The 20,615-nt window shown below is 47.8% G+C and overlaps 1 protein-coding gene across 2 annotated transcripts in view; it reads right to left on the bottom strand.

The window, feature by feature from the left end:
* Nucleotides 1-3,918: 3,918 nt before the first annotated feature.
* cmtm4 (CKLF-like MARVEL transmembrane domain containing 4) overlaps nucleotides 3,919-20,615 on the bottom strand; it is an 85,679-nt gene continuing 68,982 nt past the window's right edge. Inside the window, exons 3-5 of one of the 2 annotated variants that reach the window (XR_007957344.1) lie at nucleotides 15,918-16,016; nucleotides 9,539-10,331; nucleotides 3,919-5,690 (exon numbers count right to left, since the gene is read on the bottom strand). Coding sequence is in view for 1 of the 2 variants with exons in the window: in XM_052028212.1 (XP_051884172.1) it covers nucleotides 10,155-10,331; nucleotides 15,918-16,016 (276 nt within the window). In the remaining variant the exon portion in view is untranslated. Of the gene's footprint in view, nucleotides 10,332-15,917; nucleotides 16,017-20,615 lie in introns of both variants that reach the window. The other variant, XM_052028212.1, reaches the window with a different exon arrangement.

Below are 20,615 nucleotides of genomic sequence, written 5' to 3'. Positions count from 1 at the left end.
CAGGCAAATGGGACTGGCAGTTTGGTTGCTGTGGATGAGTTAGGCTGGAGGGCCTGTTTTCTGCTGTGTAACTCGAGGACTGTACGACACCCGTGGGTTGTTTAAAGTCCATCTGCTTTCAGCTGATCTTCAGGGGAAGCAGTTTGTCTTCCTTACCCTGTTAGCACTGTGTGTCTTCAGACCCACCAATGTGTTGACTCATACGTCTCCTCAGTTCAAGGGCGAACAATAAGTGCCGATGTTGTCAGTGACAACTACATCCTGTGAAGGAGCAAAAGATAATCCGACAGCTTCATGGGGAGATCAACTTATGAAATGGCTCAGCAAAAATATTCAGCGCAAGGACAGATCGAGTGGCAAATAATTGCCAGCACTGCTTACACCGCATGAGAACTTCCTCATTATTGTCCTTCCAACAGTGTGGCGCTCTCACTCCCCTTCTGACAGTGGGACCCTCCCTCAGTGCTGCCCCTCCCACAGCGGGACCCTCCCTCAGTGCCACTCCTCCCACAGTGTGACCCTCCCTCAGTGCTGCCCCTCCCACAGTGGGACCCTCCCTCAGTGCCACTCCTCCCACAGTGTGACCCTCCCTCAGTGCTGCCCCTCCCACAGTGGGGCGCTCCCTCAGCACTCCCCCCACCCCAGGCGCTGTCATTGGGCTGTGCACCCTGCCCCGGAAGGTGAGGCAGTGTTTGCCTTACTCGCCAGGACTGTGTGTTTAAATCCCACTTCCCTGCTGAGCTATGCAGATTCTGAGCTCCGAGCAGCTCAGCAAGTGGGAGCTGCCACACATCCCTGTTATTCAGAATGGTGTTGGGCACTGATTCAGTGAGGAAGTGGTTTTAAATGTATAGACAGGGGTTTATGGGCATTGAATAGTTCTGCCTCAGTACTAAAATAACTGCAGAGGCACAGGGAAGTGCAAACTGGGAACTAAACCAGTTCCTTCTATTTTAAATCAAATTATGCAATATTAATTAATACAGCAGTTATCCACAGTTACCCTACAACATGTTGTTCCCTCATACCACCCCTCCCACAGTGTGACCCTCCCTCAGTACTGCCCCTCCCAGTGTGACCCTCCCTTTGTACTGCCCCTCCCACAGTGGGACACTCCCTCAGCACTGCCCTTCCCGCAGTGGGACACTCCTTCCTCACTGCCCCTCCCAGTGTGATGGCCCCTCAGTACCACCCCTCCCACCATGTGACCCTCCCTCAGTACTACCCCTCCCACAGTGTGACCGTCCCAGTGTGACCCTCCCTTAGTACTGCCCCTCCCACAGTGGGACACTCCTTCCTCACTGCCCCTCCCAGTGTGATGGCCCCTCAGTACCACCCCTCCCACCATGTGACCCTCCCTCAGTACTGCCCCTCCCAGAGTGCGACCCTCCCTCAGTACCGCCCCCCCCACAGTGTGACCCTCCCTCAGTACCGCCCCCCCCCCCACAGTGCAATGCTCCCTTAGCACTGCATTGGATTATCAGGCAGAAATACCCATGTTTGTGTCTCTGATGTTCCCCAAACCGTGTTACAGCCAGTTAACACACAGCCACTGTTGTAAGATGGGAAATGCAGCAGCCATTTTGTGCACAGAAAGATCCCACCAACAGTAGTGAGATAAAAAATTAATCTGTTATTAGTGGTGGTGACTGAGTGACAAATATTGGCTGGGCTACAGATGGACACTGCCCAAGGAGCTCAATAAGAGTAATAGGTTCAGAGGCAAGGGGACCATGAAAGAGTGGGTCACTGTGGAATGGTGTGTGCCTGCAGTACCTCAGTGAGCCTGGTGGCAGCGCTGCTGAGCAGGGTGCATCTGCCCAGCACTACCATCTGGAGGCAGTCGATGTTCCTGCAGCAAAATATCACGGTGTGCATTGGGAATTGGGAGAAATTCTATGTTGGTGGGTAGGGTTAAGTTGTTGGCAAGTTGTAGAAGTCAACTGACGGGGAGTCAAAGGGGCAATGAAGAAAGTATAAATTTCTATATATGTACGGTGGAGAGCACGCTGACTGGTTGCATCACAGCCTGGTATGGAGGCTCCAATGCGCAGGGTTGAAAGAGGCTGCAGAGGGTTGTAGACTCAGCCAGCTCCATCACGGGCACAACCCTCCCCACCATCGAGGACATCTTCAAGAGGTGGTGCCTCAAGAAGGCAGCATCCATCACTAAGGACCCTCACCACCCGGGACACGCCCTCTCCTCATTACTACCACCGGGGAGGAGGTACAGGAGCCTGAAGACCCACACTCAATGATTCAGGAACAGCTTCTTCCCCTCCGCCATCAGATTTCTGAACGGTCCATGAACCCATGAACACTACCTCATTATTCCTTGTTTTGCACTATTTATTTTTGTAATTTATAGTAATTTTATGCCTCTACACTGTAGACAAAACAACAAATTTCACGTCATGTGGGTCTTTGATAATAAATCTGATTCAGACTTTAGGGCGATCTGTTTCCTTTCTCAGGGCGACACCTTAGGCCAGCATTCATCACCCATCCTTTGAGAAGGTGGGAGTGAGCGGACTGCCTGAACTGCCACAGTCCTTTGGGTGACGGTGCTCCCACGCTGCTGCTGGGGAGTTTGAGAACTTAGACCAGCGACAGGGAAGGAAACGGCGATATATTTCCAAGTCAGGGTGATGTGGGAATCGAAGGGGAGCCTGTAGGCAGTAGTTTTCCCCAGCATTATCAAAGATCCCACCCACCCGGGACATTCTCTCTTCTCTCCTCTCCCATCAGGTAGAAGATACAGGAGCCTGATGGCACAACCACCAGACTTAAGGGCAGCTTCTACCCCACTGTGATAAGACTATTGAACGGTTCCCTTATACAATGAGATGGACTACAGCCTCACGATCTACCTTGTTGTGACCTTGCACCTTATTGCACTGCACTTTCTCTGTAGCTGTGACACTTTACTCTGTACTGTTATTGTTTTTACCTGTACTACATCAATGCACTCTGTACTAACCCAATGTAACTGCACTGTGTAATGAATTGACCTCTACGATCAGTATGCAAGACAAGTTTTTCACTGTACCTCGGTACAAGTGACAATAATAAACCAATACCAATACCACTCATCGTCCTTGTCCTTCCCAGGGATAGGTCGTGGGTTTGACAGTAGCCTAGACGAGTAACTGCAGTGGAATTTTCATATGTTATGCACAGCAGTTATGATGCACCGGTGTTAGAGGGTGAAAATGTTTAGGGTGGTTTTTTATTTATTCAGTCACAGGATGATCATCAGTTTACTTATTTTGTAATTAATAGTAATTTTATGTCTTGCACTGTACTGCTGCTGCAAAACAACACATTTCACATCATATAAGACCGATAATAAACCTGAAAAAAAGAAGAGAAAAAGTAATTTGTTCTGGGTAGGGACGACACACGTCCTTCCCTGAAGGACATCGGTGAGGCAGACCGGTTCTTAAATGGTAATCCCACAGTCCTCACTTCTGATCAAGTTATTTAATTTAAAGGCGACCTGAGGGGCAACCTTTTCCACATTTTTTTTGGTGGGTGTGTGGAACGAGCTGCCAGAGGGTTTAAGAGACATTTGGACACGTATGTGGATAGGAAATTTTCAATTGTAACATTTAAGAGAGGTTTGGATAGGTACATGGATGGGAGGGGTTTGGAGGGATATGGTCCGGGTGCAGGTAGATGGGACTAGGCAGAAGATCAGGTCGGCATGGACAAGATGGACTGAAGGGCCTGTTTCTGTGCTGTAGTGCTCTATGACTCTGTGAAAGGTTTAGAGGGATATGGGCCAAACGCAGGCAAATGGGACTAACTTAGCAGGTCAACCAATGAGTGCCGTTGTCTTCTCGCAGATGGGAAGGTATGTAGTCGATTGTGAAGCCTTACCCAATCGAACATATTCCCAACACTTCCCAACAATCGTGACAGTTAAAATCCATTTTATTTGATAATGTCACCACACAGAGAATCTGTACAAGTGGTTCCATGAATCCTGGTAAAATCTAAACATCTACAAAAATACAGCTCTGATGGTGGAGAGAGTTTCTCTAAAGGATGAGGAGAAAAAGAGGACACAGTAAGTTACAAAAACCACAACAAAGAACAAAGAAAATCTCACCTCCAATCAAACTCAAATTTTAAGGACTGACATTGTCGGTGTGCTATAACATTTGGAGTCTCCTACATCCTGCCCTTATTCACTACCTATTCCACACCAAGGGTCAGGGGGACACCATGTTGTTCTTGGTCTACTGATTGCAACAGCATCATGGATAGGGAGTCCGGAAAAAGTACTTCCAGGGAAAATGGATCATTTGGTTTTTTTTGTAAAATTAACTAATCAAGAACGCAAGAGGCAGTGGGAAGTGATGACAGCCCACAGCCTCTTTTATATCTCGTCCAGCCGCCCCTAACATTAGACAAACTGACAATTAAGGGGCACTGAGCAATTCAACTGTGGAAGGCACTGCATTGGAATGAATCTCTGTCCTCACACTGGGGGTATGAGTGCAGAGTCATTGATTCACTCCATCTACAATGCTCCTTACGGGCATGTTCCTGAAACTCCACTGGAGGCAGATCTGATTCACCAAAATTGTACATTCTGTAGTTCCCTGTCCTTTGATTCCCCACCACAGTACAAGGCCCATATTTGGTACTGTGCCTCAGTTTGAGCCCCACCTTGTACCCTGCCCAGAAACTCAAAGGATTTTTCACAATTAATGAAGTCTAACTTATGGAAAAGTGAGACTGTAATGTCCAAGGCCAACAGTTGCTTCTAACAACCTGCAATAGGCACTTTAGGTGGCATTTCAAGCAGTTTACACTATTCAGAGATAATGTACAAAATTAAAACAGCTTGGTTCTTCCTTAAACAAAGAACTATTTGGTTTACAGGCAACACTAAGGAAAGTTTCCAACGGGAGAGATGGTGATTAGATGAGGTGATATTTGTTCGGGTCACTCCAGACAAGGGTGACAGCTCGTCGCTGACATCTGGTGGTGGGAAGGAAACGATGCTGTGACGTTCCCTCCATCTTCTCCCCACTCCCTCACTCCCTCGCTATCGGGAGAGGTAGGAAGATGGAAAGGCTTTTTAAAAGAAGTTTTTTTTATTATAAAGCCACTAAATTTTGGGCACCCCACAGATTCAGTATGTGCTCAAATTTTACTGACCGGTCACACATGTAAGTGCCTCTTCACCTCAAACAAGTGGGCATCCAACCCTGAACATTTAGACTCTTTGCATTTCCCTCCAGTACTTGTGTGTTGCTCCCGATTCCAGCATCTGCAGTCTCTTGTGTCTCCTTGCGTTTCCTACCTCTTGGCTCTCTCAAAGTCTGCAGGAAGTTGCTGAATAAACTCTACATGAACTCTGATTCAGTAACTTTGTCTAGTGATAGAATGCCAGGTAGTAACATCTGGGTGGCCATTATTCCTGTAAGAATCAGCAGCCATATGTACAGAGGTCTGCATTTCCATAGCACTGCCTCAGGGCACACCAAGGTGCTTCACAGCCATCGGAGAACTTCTGGAGTGTAAAACAGGAAATGCAGCGGGCGACTTATCCGTAGCAGACTCCCGTAAACAATAACGTCACATCAGTTTTGCAGGATGGGTTAGGAACAAGTACTGCCCAGCGTACCAGAAATCAAAACAGAAAACGCTGAAAAACTCAGCAGGTCAGGCAGCATCTGTGGGGAAAGAACACAAGAAAATAGAGGCAGGAATAGGCCATTCGGCCCCTCAAACCTGCCCTATCGTTCAATATAATCATGGCTGATCTATGCTGGCCTCAAGGAGTCGTAGAGTAATACAGCACGGATACAGGCCCTTCGGCCCAACCAGTCCATGACAACCATGGTGCCCATCCAGCTAGTCCCAATTTCCTGTGTTTGGCCCATATCCCTCCAAGCCCCGCCCCTCCATGTACCCCTCCAAGTTCTTCTTAAATGACACAGTTGTACCTGCCTCACCCACTTCCTCCGGCAGCTCGTTCCATATACTCACCACCCTCTGCGTGAAAAAGTTGCCCCTCAGGTCCCTTTTAAATCTTTCCCCTCTCACCCTAAACCTCTGCCCCCTAGATTTGGACTCCCCTATCCTGGGGGAAAGACTGTTACCGTCCACCTTGTCTATGCCTCTCGTAATTTTAGACACTTCTACAAGGTTGCCCCTCATTCTCCTATGTTCCAAGGAATAAAGACCCAGCCTGGACAACCTCTCCCTATAACTCAGGCCCTCGAGTCCTGGCAACATCCTCGTGAATCTTCTCTGCACTCTTTCCAGTTTAACCACGTCTTTCCTATAACAGGCCAACCAAACTGTACACAGTGCTCCAAGTGCGGCCTCACCAATACGACTGCAACATAATGTCCCAACTCCTGTACTCAGTGCCGAGTGGTGAAGGCCAGCGTGCCAAACACCTTTCCCACCACCCTGTCTACCTGTGATGACGCTGTCACTGAACTATCCACTTGTACTCCTAGGTCCCTCTGTTCCATTACACGCCCTGGTGCCCTACCATTCATAGTAAAAGTCCTACGTTGGTTTGACTTTCCAAAATGCATCAACACACACTTACCTGTACTGAAATCGATTTGCCACTCCTCGGCCCACTTCCCTAACTGATTGAGATCCCCCTGTAATCTACAATAAACTTCTTCACTATCAACACCACCTCCTAATTTTGTATCATCCACAAATTTACTGATCAAGCCTTGTGCATTCCCATCCAAATCATTTATATAAATAACGAGGATGCTCTTTTTGGACTTCAGTTCAGCCTTTAACACAGTTATTCCCAGCAGACTAGTGTCCAAACTCCACAGCCTGGGCCTGAATACAACAATCTGTAACTGGATGATAGACTTTCTGACCAATCGTCCACAAACTGTCAGGTTAGGAGGGCACATACCTTCCACCCTCACCCTGAATACTGGTGTTCCCCAGGGGTGTGTGCTGAGTCCCTTGCTGTACGCCCTTTTTACTCATGACTGTTCATCCGTCCATGAAACAAACACCATCATAAAGTTTGCAGACGACACGACAGTCATTGGCCTGATCATGAACAATAATGAATTGGCAGACAGGGATGAGGTACAAAACCTGACAGCCTGGTGTTCTGCCAACAATCTCATTCTCAACACCCAAAAGACTAAAGAGATTGTGGTGGATTTCAGGAAGTCAAGGAAGATAGGTCTTGGTCCAGTGTTCATTGGTGGCGAGGCTGTGGAGAGAGTCTCCAGTTTTAAATTCCTGGGGGCATACATCACTGAGGACTTTTCCTGGGCAATACACACCTCAGCTGTCATTAGGAAGGCACAGCAATGCCTCTATTTTTTGAGGAAATTGAGGAGAGCCAGACTGTTGCAGAACATTCTGGTGAACTTCTACCGGTGTGCAGTGGAGAGCATCCTGACATACAGCATTACTGCTTGGTATGCCATCTGCACTAGGAAGGAGCAGAAGGCTCTGCAGAGGGTCATCAAGATGGACCAAAACATCATTGGGACTCAAGTTACCAGTGATGGAGGACATCTATCAGGCTCGATGTCAGAGCAGGGCTTTAAACATCATTCGAGAACCAGCTCACTCTGCTCACTACCTTTTTAAACTACTCTCCTCTGGTAGGCGATACAGGACAATACATGCACACACTACAAGACTGAAACACAGCCTTTTTCCCCCAAAGCTGTTAAATTGTTGAACATGGACTGACACCTCCTATACATACATACACACGCATACCATGTCATCCCGCCTTTACCGGCTGGACTCATCACGGTGTTATTTAATATATTAGTATTGATATGCTGCTGATTATCGTTATTATTATCATGGTTCATTTGCACACTGCCTTTTTATATTTCTTTTATACTTTATATTTGTGTAAGTATGTTTGTTTTATTTTATAGTTATAATTGCTCTTATCAATTTACTGTTTTGGTTTTTATTAGGCAAGGGAATGCCATCGTAATCTCGTGTTGTTGTTGCAACAGTACAATGACAAATAAAGAAATAAAGATAAATAAAGAATAACAAGGGTCTCAACACCAACCGCCGCAGCGCGGCACATGACTAGTCACCGGCCTCCGTTCCAAGAAACAACCTTCAACCACTTCCCTCTGCTTCCTACAGCTCCTCTTCTGTACCAGTTCCCCATAACCCTCAACTCCTCAATCTTTCTAATATTTATCTATCTCCTCCTCAAATGTATTCCCAGCCTTCCCCACCCTCGGGGGCAGAGAACTCCAGAGATTCACTATTCTGAACAGAGTTAAAGTTGCAGGTGAATGACCTTTCAACAAAAAGTTCTGACCTGAAACATTAGCTCTGTTTCTCTCTCCACAGATGCTGCCTGACCTGCTGAATTTTCCCAGCAATTCCTGACACTCCCAATTGTCCATCATCAGGAATAATTTTCCGGCTCTTCTTCAATCGAGAGCCAAAGGATCTTTTAGTTCCACCCTGGACAAGACACTGAAGGGGAGCACATCTGACACTGCAGCACTCCCTTGGCATTGAACAGCAATCACAGCCTGGTTTTGTGCTCAAGCCTTTGAAACAGGGATCCCTTCACCCGAGACAACATTAATCCCTCAATTGGCGTTTCCAAAATAAATACAAATTATCAGATCGTTGATGTTTTGTGGCCCATGGGAGCTTGCTGTGTATCATCTGCAGCTGCATTGCCTATGTTACCGGTCACCAGGGCTCAGTGGCTGCCAAACACTTTGGACCCTGTTGTAATTGTGAACAGTGCTTCAAAAAATGCAAGTCACTGTCTTTGTATATTAGAGGACAGGTATGTTAAAAATTCTGATTCAGTAACCTTGCCTAGCAATAAATAGCCAGGTGGTAACAACCTAAATGTTCTAACAACCAGTAAAACGGAAACAAATATCAGGACCAATAGTGTATGCAAGGCCCCACCTCAAACCAACCTCAGCAGAAGGGCAGGTTCACTGGACACCAGGCTTGGGTGGCCATTCACAAACTCACACACCACTTTCAAGAAATAGCAAAATTACACAAGCCTTGGTGAGACACAGGAAGAGAGAGAGAGAGAGAGAGACAGATAAAGAGAAACAGAGACAGTGAGAGAGACACACACAGAGACAGAGAGAGAGAGACTGAGAGAGGGAGAGAGACAGACATAGAGAGAGATAGAGAGAAACAGACAGTGAGAGAGACACACAGAGACAGAGAGAAAGAGAGACAGAGAGAGAGAGAGAGAGAGACACACACAGAGAAAGAGAGACACACACACACACATAGAGAGAGAGAAGACAGAGAGAGACGCACACAGAGAGAGAGAGAGAGAGAGAGAGAGAGAGAGAGAGAGAGAGAGAGAGAGAGAGAGAGGGAGACAGAAGATTATGATCAATCTTTGGACTTTCTCATTGTTAAGAAAAGGCAACATTGATGAAGAGAACGAGCCAGGTGATGGGTGAGTGCATTGTCTCCAGAAGCAAGTGTGTCTGCAGTCGATGCCAGCGTTTGAACCATAAACCAGTGCAAATCCTCGCAGTCAACTCACCTGCAGCCCCTCCGGGCAACACACCACCCAAACGCCCCCCTGCTGCGCCATGAACCCTTTGGGTAAAGCAGGTTGTTAGGCAGCAGGCTGGGGAAGAGGAGGCTGCAGACGCTACACTCAACACCCATCCCCTCACTCCCCTTCAAGTATTGATTGCAAAGCACGCATCCTTCGCCAATAAATAAGTCACGTCGATTGGTTCTCACTGCCAGCAGCTGATGGGGGCAACATCCCAGGCAGTTGGGATGGAGCAGACCGGAGCCGGGAACTGGGAGATGGTTCTTCTGATCCACACTCAAACCTCCTGCAAGCTCCAGGACGACTCCGAACCGCAGGGATTTTTCATTCTTTCAGGGGACGTGGGCTCCACAGGCCGAGCCAGCATTCAGTTACCCATCTCGAAGTGGTGGTGGTGAGCTGCCTTCTCGAACCGCTGCAGTCCTTCAGGCACAGGGTAAGGTTGGAGGTTCATCAAACGGAGGACATTCGCTCCTTCAGCTGTAGGTTCAGCAGTCAGCCCAGTCACTCCCTTGCTTGCTCTGTGCCAAGCAGAGGGGGCGGGGGGAGGGGGAGGTGGGGAGGAGGTGGGGGTGGTGGGGGGAGGTGTGGACCTCCTTCACTCTTCCAGCCGCTGTATCTCAGGCCGGCTCTCCACCTCACCCCGAGACTCGGAGCGAGCCCGTGTGTACTCGCTGCCCTGCCCCGTGGCCTGCCTCCGGTCAGCCAGTCGCCAGATCTTGACCGCCAGGTACGAGTTGACCACGTAGGCCCCCGTGGCCAGGAAGCCGAACACCTGCGTGAGGGGACAGGAGGAGAGAGGTGACGGGCAGCGCCAGGGTGGAGAGGACTCAGTGCGCACTTCACAAGGAAGTGGAAACCAAAATCACTGCAGATGCTGCAAGTACAAAACTCTTGAACCAACCGGCACAACCCTAATCACTACAGTTTAGCAACACCACACCCACTCTGATCACTTTGCACTAAAATGGACTGGCTTTTTTGTCCCAATTGTGTTTTCTTGTAAAAATTGTGATAACTTATGTTTGTGCTTTTCATAGAACAGTACAGCACAATACAGGCCCTTCAGCCCACAATGTCGTGCCGACCTTTAAACCTCACCTAAGACTATCTAACCCCTTCCTCCCACATATCCCTCTATTTTAAATTCCTCCACATGCTTAACTAGCAATCTCTTGAATTTGGCCAATGTACCTGCCTCCACCACCACCCCAGGCAGCACATTCCATGCCCCAACCACTCTCTGGGTAAAAAACCTTCCTCTGATATCTCCCTTGAACTTCCCACCCATTACTTTAAAGCTATGCCCTCTTGTATTGTTTTTTGGTGCCCTGAGAAAGAGGTGCTGGCTGTCTATCTACTCCTTTTCTTGAGAAATGCTGCTTATCTGATGCTGTGTGCCTGTGATGCTGCTGCAAGTAAGTTTTTCATTGCACCTGTGCACACATGGACTTGTGCAGATGGCAATAAACTCGACCTTGACTGTGAAAATGCTGGAAACACTCAGCAGGTCAGAGCTAACGTGTCAGGGCCCTTACTCTCACAACTGTGGCACATCGCTAACCCTAACCCAGCGCCAGTGACCCGGGCTCAATTCCCGCCGCTGTCTGTAAGGAGCTTGTACATTCTCCCCGTGTCTGCGTGGGTTTCCTCCGGGTGCTCCGGTTTCCTCCCACATTCCAAGGACGTACAGGTTAGGAAGTTGTGGGCATGCTATATTAGCGCTGGAAGCGTGGCTACACTTGTGGGCTGCCCCCAGAGCACTCTACACAAGAGACACATTTCACTGTGTGTTTTGATGTTCATGTGACTAATAAAGAAATCTTATCTTATTTATTGAAGGGCACTCTCACTGTGTAGGGAATGACACTGCCGATTTACACTCAACAAGTTCCCACCACTAGCAGTGTGATAATGATCTCTTCACCTTACAGAGTCTTAGAGAGATACAGCACAGAAACAGGCCCTTCTGCCCATAAAGTCCGCGCCAACCATCCACCCCCCATTTACACCAAAATACAAGCAGAAAACGCTGGAAACACACAGCAGGTCAGGCAGCATCCGTGGGAAGATGCCTTCATTCTCACCTGGAACGTTAACCCTGGTTCTCTTCCCACAGACGCTGCCTGACCCACTGAGTGTTTCCTGCATTTTCTGTTCTTATTTTAGATTTCCAGCATCTGCAATTCTTTTTTTTTGATTTTCACCCATTTCTACCAATCCCATTTTATTCTCCCCACATTCCCCCAACTCCCCCCAGATTCTACCAACCCACCCACATACTAGGGGACAATTTACAGCAGCCAATTAACCTACCAACCCACACATGTTTGGGATGTGGGATGGAACTGGAGCACCCGGGGGAAACCCACACGGTCACAGGGAAAGTGTGGAAACTCCACACAAAGAGCACCAGAGGTCAGGATTGGAAGATCCCAAAGTTCATCCCAAAGAAGCAGCAGCATTCTAAAGGGAGGATGAGGCAACCGTGGCTGACAAGGGAAGTCAAAGGCAGCATAAAAGCAAAAGGGAGGCCCTACAATATTGCAAAAATTAGTGGGAAGCTGGAGGATTAGGAAGCTTTTAAGAACAAACTAAAAAAGCAATAAGGGGAGAAAGGATGAAATATGAAGGTAAGCTAGCCAATAATATAAAAGAGGATACCAAAAGTTTTTTCAGATATACAGTGGCATGCAAAAGTTTGGGCACCCCTGGTCAAAATTTCAGTTACCATGAATAGCTAAGCGAGTAAAAGATGACCTGATTTCCAAAAGGCATAAAGTTAAAGATGACACATTTCGTTAATATTTTAAGCAAGATTACTTTTTTATTTCTATCTTTTACAGTTTCAAAATAACAGAAAAGGACCCAAAGCAAAAGTTTGGGCACCCTGCATGATCAGTACTTAAGTAACACCCCCTTTGGCAAGTATCACAGCTTGTAAATGCTTTCTGCAGCCAGCTAAAAGTCTTTCGATTCTTGTTTGGGGGATTTTCGCCCATTCTTCCTTGCAAAAGGCTTCTAGTTCTGTGAGATTCTTGGGCCGTCTTGCATGCACTGCTCTTTTGAGGGCTATGCACAGATTTTCGCTGATGTTTAGGTCGGGGGACTGTGAGGGCCATGGCAAAACCTTCAGCTTGTGCCTCTTGAGGTGGTCCATTGTGGATTTTGAGGTGTGTTTAGGATTGTTATCCTGTTGTAGAAGCCATCCTCTTTTCATCTTCAACTTTTTTTTACAGATGGTGTGGTTTGCTTCCAGAATTTGCTGGTATTTAATTGAATTCATTCTTCCTTCTACCAGTGAAATGTTTCCCGTGCCACTGGCTGCAACACAAGCCCAAAGCATGATCGATCCACCCCCGTGCTTAACAGTTGGAGAGGTGTTCTTTTCATGAAATTCTGCACCCTTTTCTCTCCAAACATACCTTTGCTCACTGCAGCCAAAAAGTTCTATTTTAACTTCATCAGTCCACAGGACTTGTTTCCAAAATGCATCAGGCTTGTTTAGATGTTCCTTTGCAAACTTCTGACGCTGAATTCTGTGGTGAGGACGCAGGAAAGTTTGGAGAAAAACAGGGTGCACAGAATCTCACAGAACTAGAAGCCTTTTGCAAGGAAGAACTGAAATACTCTTGGTTGGCAACAGAAAGCATTTACAAGCTGTGATACTTGCCAAAGGGGGTGTTACTAAGTACTGACCATGCAGGGTGCCCAAACTTTTGCTTTGGGTCCTTTTCATTTTTTGTTATTTTGAAACTGTAAAAGATGGAAATAAAAAAGTAATCTTGCTTAAAATATTAAAAAAATGTGTCATCTTTAACTTTATGCCTTTTGGAAATCAGGTCATCTTTTACTCGCTTAGCTATTCACAGTAACAAAAATTTTGACCAGAGGTGCCCAAACTTTTGCATGCCACTGAGTAAAAGAGAGGCAAGAATGGACATCAGACCGCTGGGAAATGACATTGGAGAGGTAGTAATGGGGAACAAAGAAATGGCAGATGAACTGAATAAGTAATTCTGAATCAGTCTTCACTGTGGAAGACACCAGCAACATGCCAGAAATTCAAGAGAGTCAGGGGGCAGAAGTGAGTCTAGTCGCTTTTACTAAGGAGAAGGTGCTTGGAACACTGAAAGGTCTGAAGGTGGATAAGTCACCTGGACCGGATGGACTACACCCCAGGGTTCTGAAAGAAGGTGAAGAGATTGTGGAGGCATTAGTGGTGATCTTTCAAGAATCACTGAAGTCAGGAATGGTTCCAGAGGACTGGAAAATTGCAAACATTACTCCACTCTTTAAGAAGGGAGGGAGGAAATAGAGAGGAAGTTATAGGCCAGTTAGCCTGACTTCAGTGGTTGGTAAAATGTTAGAATCCATTATTAAGGATGAGGTCTCGGGGTACTTGGAAGCACATGATAAAATAGGCCAAAGTCAGCATGGTTTCCTTCAGGGGAGATCTTGCCTGACAAATCTGTTGGAATTGTTTGAGGAAGTAACAGGCAGGATAGACAAAGGAGAGTCAGTGGATGCAGTTTACTTGGACTTTCAGGCGGCCTTTGACAAGGTGCCGCACATGAGACTGCTAAACAAGATAGGAGCCCATGGTGTTACAGGAAAGGTACTAGCGTGGATAGAAGATTGGCTGAGTGGCAGGAGGCAGAGAGTGGGAATAAAGGGGGCTGCCGGTGACTAGTAGAGGAGGTTTAAGAAAATGATCCTGGGGTTGAAAGGGTTGATCTATGAGGAGCGTTTGATGGCTCTGGGCCTGTACTCACTGGAGTTTAGAAGGATGAGGGGGGGATCTCATTAAAAACCTACTGAATATTGAAAGGCCTGGATAGAGTGGACATGGAGAGGATGTTTCCAGTAGTGGGAGAGTCTAGGACCAGAGGGCACAGCCTCAGAATAGAAGGACGTCCCTTTAGAACTGAGACATGGAGGAATTTATTTAGCCAGAGGGTGGTGAATCTGTGGAATTCATTGCCAGACAGCTGAGGCCAAGTCATTGGGTATATTTAAGGTGGAGATTGCTGGGTTCTTGATTAGTAAGGGTGTCAAAGGTTACGGGGAGAAGGCAGGAGAATGGGGTTGAGAGGGAAAAATAAATCAGCCGTGATCGAATGGTGGAGCAGGCTCGATGGGTCGAATGGCCTAATTCTACTCCTATGCCTTATGGTCTATACAGACATCCATAAGTTGATTTTGTCCACAAGCTGGAAAACACGCAAAAATCAATCAATATGGCAACCATGCCTCCACAGTATTGGAATGAATGGCATCAAAAACATAAGATGGATAAGAAAAATACAATTACTAAAAGTGGAGAGACAGGGGAAACTAGTCCTGCTGTTCATTGGAACAAACATCAGTATCTACCTCTGACTTTTGAATTTAATGATGTTATGGGAGCTTGTCCATAGGAAGGGGTGTCCGTAGCAAGGGGTGTCCATAGGTCAGGCGTTCGTAACCCAGGGATGGCCTGTGTGGATGGGTGCTGGATGGTCAGCACGGATTCAGTGGGCCAAAGGGCCCATTCCAGTGCTGTATGATATTGGTTGAGGAGTCAATATAGGGCAGGCCACTGGAGGGAGCTCCTGTTCTCCTTCAGGGAGCTTTAACCCATCTCTGAGGGAGCTTTATCCCGTCTATCGAGGGGACTTTATCCCGTCTGAGGGAGCTTTAACCCATCTATTGAGGGAGCTTTAACCCGTCTATTGAGGGAGCTTTAACTCATCTCTGAGGGAGCTTTAACCCACGTCTGAGGGAGCTTTAGTCCGTCTGAGGGAGCTTTAACCCGCCTCCGAGGGAGCAGCTCAAGATCTTGAGGTTCGGCACCTCGGACAGAGTATATTCCGAGCTCTCTTCTGCTGGTGATGGAGCTCCCACCGGGGCAGTGTCAGCACCGACCTCCAATGGCTCCTTCCCTTCACAGCACAGCCCAGGGACTGAACCAGCCAAGGCAGAACAAACGCCGGGACTGTGGGACTTGTAAAGCGGAGGTGGATGAGGGGAGGTTTAAGGGAGGGGTTTCCGGGGGACAAGAGGGGGCAGGGGATGACTGGTGAAGGGGCCACAGTGGGAGGTGGAGAAGGTTTCTGCACAGCGAGTTGTGATCGGGATCACGGTCTGGGGGCAGTGGAAGCATTCACAAGGAAATTGGGGTCCAAAGGTCAGGGAACACTCACCTGGGGTCACAGGTCAGGGAACACACCGCTGGGGTCACAGGTCAGGGATCAAACCGCTAGAGTCACAGGTCGGGGAACAGTTCCCGAAGGTCACAGGTCAGGGAACACACCCCTGGGACACAGGCGTGCTCCCTGGGTTTCAGTAGGGATGTGATCACCCTGTGTAACTAACTCACCACAGCTGCGATCTCTCCTTTCCTCTTGTGGTTCATGGCTGCCAGGACAATGGAAGCAATGAAGAAGAGCAGTGCACTGATAATGGTGTTGATCAAATCCTGAGGGTGAAGCACACAGAGCAGATTCAGATAGTTTATTGTCACATTCTGACTGGTTGCATCACCGCCTGGTACGGAGGCTCCAACGTGCGGGATCGCAAGAGGCCGCAGAGGGTTGTAGACTCAGCCAGCTCCATCACGGGCACAACCCTCCCCACCATCACGGACATCTTCAAGAGGCGGTGCCTCAAGAAGGCAGCACTATCACTGAGGACCCTCACCACCCGGGACATGTCCTCTTCTCATTCCTACCATCGGGACCCACACTCAACGATTCAGGAACAGCTTCTTCCCCTCCGCCATCAGATTTCTGAACAGTCCACGAACACTACCTCATTATTCCTTTCTTTTTGCACTATTTATTTATTTTTGTAATTTATAGGTTTTGTGTCTTTGCACTGTACTGCTGCCGCAAAACAACAAATTTCACGTCATATCAGTCAGCGATAATAAACCTGATTCTGATATACACCAGGGTGCAATGAAAGTCCTTGTTTGCGTGAAGCTCACAGACTATAGAGTTTACACGGTAATAATAAATACAACAATAAATACAGTGATGAACACAAAACAGCAGAATGGTGCACAGATGGCCGTGCAAACTGAGGTCGTGCAAAAAGAAATGTTAAAGTGACATTTGGGGGGAGAAGTGACCACTGCTCCATAACCTTTAGAATTGTCGTGGACAGGGAGAGGAGCAAAGAGGACGGGAAGATATTTAATTGGGGAAAGGTGAATTATGAGGCTATAAGGCGAGAACTTGAGAGTGTAAATTGGGATGACATTTTTGAAGGGAAATGTACTGTGGAGATGTGGTCGATGTGCAGGGATCTTTTGCAGGATGTTAGGGATAAATTTGTCCCGGTGAGGCAGAGAAGGAATGGTAGGGTGAAGGAACCGTGGGTGACGGGAGAGGTGGAACGACTAGTTAGGAAGAAGATGCCAGCATACATAAGGTGTAAGCAGCAAGGATTGGACAGGGCTCGTGAGGAATATAGAGTAGCAAGGAAGGAGCTTAAGAAAGGGCTGATGAGAGCGACAAGGGGACATGAAAAGGCTTTGGCAAGCAGGGTTAAGGAGAATCCCAAGGCTTTTTTCTCGTACATGAAGAGCAGAAGGATGGCTAGGGTAAAGGTGGGTCCGATTAAAGACGAAGGTGGGAGGATGTGCCTGGAAGCTGTGGAAGTGGGTGAGGTTCTCAATGAAAACTTCTTTTAGTATTCACCAAGGAGAGGGGTCTTGATGATGCTGAGAACAGTGTAGGTGAGGGTAATGTTCTGGAGTACGTAGATATTAAGAGAGAGGATGTGATGGAGTTGTTAGAAAATATTAGGACAGATAAGTCCCCGGGGCCTGACGGAATATTCCCCAGGCTGCTTCGTGAGGCAAGGGAGGAGATTGCTGAACCGCTGGTTAGGATCTTTGAGTCCTCGTTGTCAACAGGGATGGTACCGGAGGATTGGAGGGTGGCGAATGTTGTCCCCTTATTCAAAAAAGGTAGTAGGGATAGTCCAGGGAATTACAGACCAGTGAGCCTTACGTCTGTGGTGGGTAAGCTGTTGGAAAGAATTCTAAGAGATAGGATCTATAAGCACTTGGAGAAATATGGACTGATTAGGGACAGCCAGCATGGTTTTGTGAAGGGAAGATCTTGCCTCACTAGCCTGATAGGGTTCTTTGAGGAGGTGGCCAGGAAGATTGATGAGGGTAGTGCAGTGGATGTGGTCTACATGGATTTTAGTAAGGCGTTTGACAAGGTTCCGCATGGTAGGCTTCTTCAGAAGGTCAGAGGCCAAGGGATCTGGGGAAGCTTGGCCGTATGGATTCAAAATTGGCTAGCCTGTAGAAAGCAGAGGGTTGTGGTGGAGGGAGTGCATTCGGATTGGAGGGCTGTGACCAGTGGTGTCCCGCAGGGATCGGTTCTGGGACCTCTGCTTTTTGTGATATTTATTAACGACTTCGATGAGGGTGTGGAAGGGTGGGTTAGCAAGTTTGCAGATGACACAAAGATCGGTGGTGTTGTGGATAGTGTGGAGGGCTGTTGAAGCTTACAGAGGGATATTGATAGGATGCAGAGCTGGGCTGACAAGTGGCAGATGGAGTTCAATCCGGAGAAGTATGAGGTGGTACACTTTGAAAGGACAAACTCCAAGGCGGAGTACAAGGTAAATGGCAGGATTCTAGACAGTGTAGAGGAGCAGAGGGATCTGGGGGTTCATATCCACAGATCACTGAAAGTTGCCTCATAGGTGGATAGGGTAGTTAAGAAAGCTTAAGGCACGTTAGCTTTCATAAATCGGGGGATGGAGTTTAAGGGCCGCGAAGTAATGATGCAGCTTTACAAAACTCTGGTAAGACCACACTTAGAGTACTGTGTCCAATTCCGGTCGCCTCATTATAGGAAGGATGTGGAGGCGTTGGAAAGGGTGCAGAGGAGATTTACCAGGATGCTGCCTGGATTAGAGAGTATGGATTATGAGGAGAGATTAAAGGAGCTAGGGCTTTACTCATTGGAGAGAAGGAGGATGAGGGGAGACATGATAGAGGTATACAAGATATTGAGAGGAATAGATAGTGTGGACAGCCAGCACCTCTTTCCTAGGGCACCAGTGCTCAAAACAAGAGGACATGCCTTTAAGGTATTGGGTGGGAAGTTCAAGGGTGATGTCAGAGGGAGGTTTTTCACGCAGAGAGTGGTTGGTGCATGGAATGCGCTGCCTGGCGTGGTGGTGGAGGCTGATACATTGGACAAGTTCAAGAGATTGTTAGATAAGCATATGGAGGAATTTAAGTTAGAGGGATATGTGGGAGGAAGAGGTTAGATAGTCATAGGAGTGGTTTGAAGGGCGGCACAACATGATGGGCCAAAGGGCCTGTATTGTGCCGTATTGTTCTATGGTTCTATGGTTTGACAAGAACAGAAGAGGTAGAATTAAGGGTTTGAGAACACAGCAGCACCACCAGGAAGGGGATGTGAGAGAGGTGATTGATTCAGGAGTCTGACAGCAGTGGGGAAGAAGCTGCTCTTGAGTCCGGGCTTTCAAGCTCCTGTATCTTCTCCCAGAAGGTAGAAGAGAGAAAAGGGAACGGCCAGGAGGGCAGCATCCCTGACAATACCATCCTGATGCAACGCAATGTGGAGACACACTGGATGGAAGGAAGTGAGGAGCCTCTGACGGACTGGGCAGTGTTTACCGCTCTCTGCTGGTTCCGTCGGTCCTGAGCAGACCAGTTGCCGTACCAGGCCGAGAGGCAACCTGTCAGGATACACTCTATGGCTCATCCGTAGACAGTACAAGGACATTGGGAAATGATCCACAAATACTCCACCTCAGCCAAACCTCCCGTTTCAGAGCACCAAAAGCATTAAAACACGCCAAGCACATGGCTTGTGGGACAAGCAAATTAAAGAGCATCTCAGAGCACAGAGGCAGAAAGACAAAGGTCCTGGACAACGGAAGGCACTCTGTGTCCACCTCCACAGATGCTGCCTGACCTGCTGAGTGTTCCCTGTATTTTCTGTTTTATTTCAGATTTTCCAGCATCTGCAGCATTTTGCTTCTGGACTGAAGTATGTTGGGGTGCCTAGAAGGCCGGGTCCAGGGGTGAAAGGGTTGCAGTGGTAGGAAGGGCAACCGTGCAGCGGTTTGCAAGCAAGCGTGCGGATTTACAGATCGAGGCACTGCTGGGAGGCAGTGTGGGTGGGTGAGTCCTGGATGAGGTCAGATCCCACCCTCCCACTCTACCTTTGCATTCATTAACATTTAGCAAGGGCAACAACCAAGGGCAGCACAGTGGCATAGCAAGTACAGCCGCTGCCTCACAGCTCGAGACCTGGGTTCGATCCTGACCTCCGGCGCTGTCTGTGTGGAGTTTGCACATTCTCCCTGAGACCCCGTGGGTTTTCCCCCAGGGGCTCCGGTTTCCTCCCATATCCGAAGTCGAAGTTAATTGGCCGCTGTAAATTGACCTTTGTGTGTAGGAGAAAGCTATAATCTGGGGAGAGGGGAGTTGATAGAAATGTGGGGAGAATAAAATGGGTTAAGGTAGGATTAGTACAGAGGGATCTCATGGTCCAAGTCCATAGCTCCCTGGTGGCAATACAAGTAGATAGGTTGGAAAAGAAGGCATGTGGCATATACTTGCCTTCATCCGTCAGGTCAGGAAATCATGTAGCAGCTGGATAAAACTTAGGTCAGGCCACACTTGGAGTATTGTGTGCAGTTCTGGTTGCCCCATTACAGGAAGGATGTGGAGGCTTTGGAGAGGGTGCAGAAGAGGTTCACCAGGATACTGCCTGGATTAGAGAGTACTAGCTGTAAGGAGAGTTGGACAAACTTAGATTGTTTTTTCTGGAGTGTCGGAGGCTGAGGGGCGACCTCAAAGAAGTTCATAAAATTATGAGAGGCACAGATGGGGTAGACAGTCAGGGTCTTTTTTTCCCCAGTGTAGAAATGTCAAATACTAGAGTGCACAGGTATAAGGTGAGAGTGCAAAGTTTTAAAGGAGATGTGAGGGGCAAGATTTTTTTTTACACAGTAAGTGGTGGGTGCCTGGAACACACTGCCAGGGGAAGTGGTGGAAGCAGATATGATAGCG

The sequence above is a fragment of the Pristis pectinata genome, chromosome 13 (genome assembly GCF_009764475.1).
Source record: "Pristis pectinata isolate sPriPec2 chromosome 13, sPriPec2.1.pri, whole genome shotgun sequence".
Lineage (NCBI taxonomy): Eukaryota > Metazoa > Chordata > Chondrichthyes > Rhinopristiformes > Pristidae > Pristis > Pristis pectinata.
Note: the sequence above shows the minus strand (reverse complement) of the source record. Positions and strands in the feature narration are given on the sequence as shown.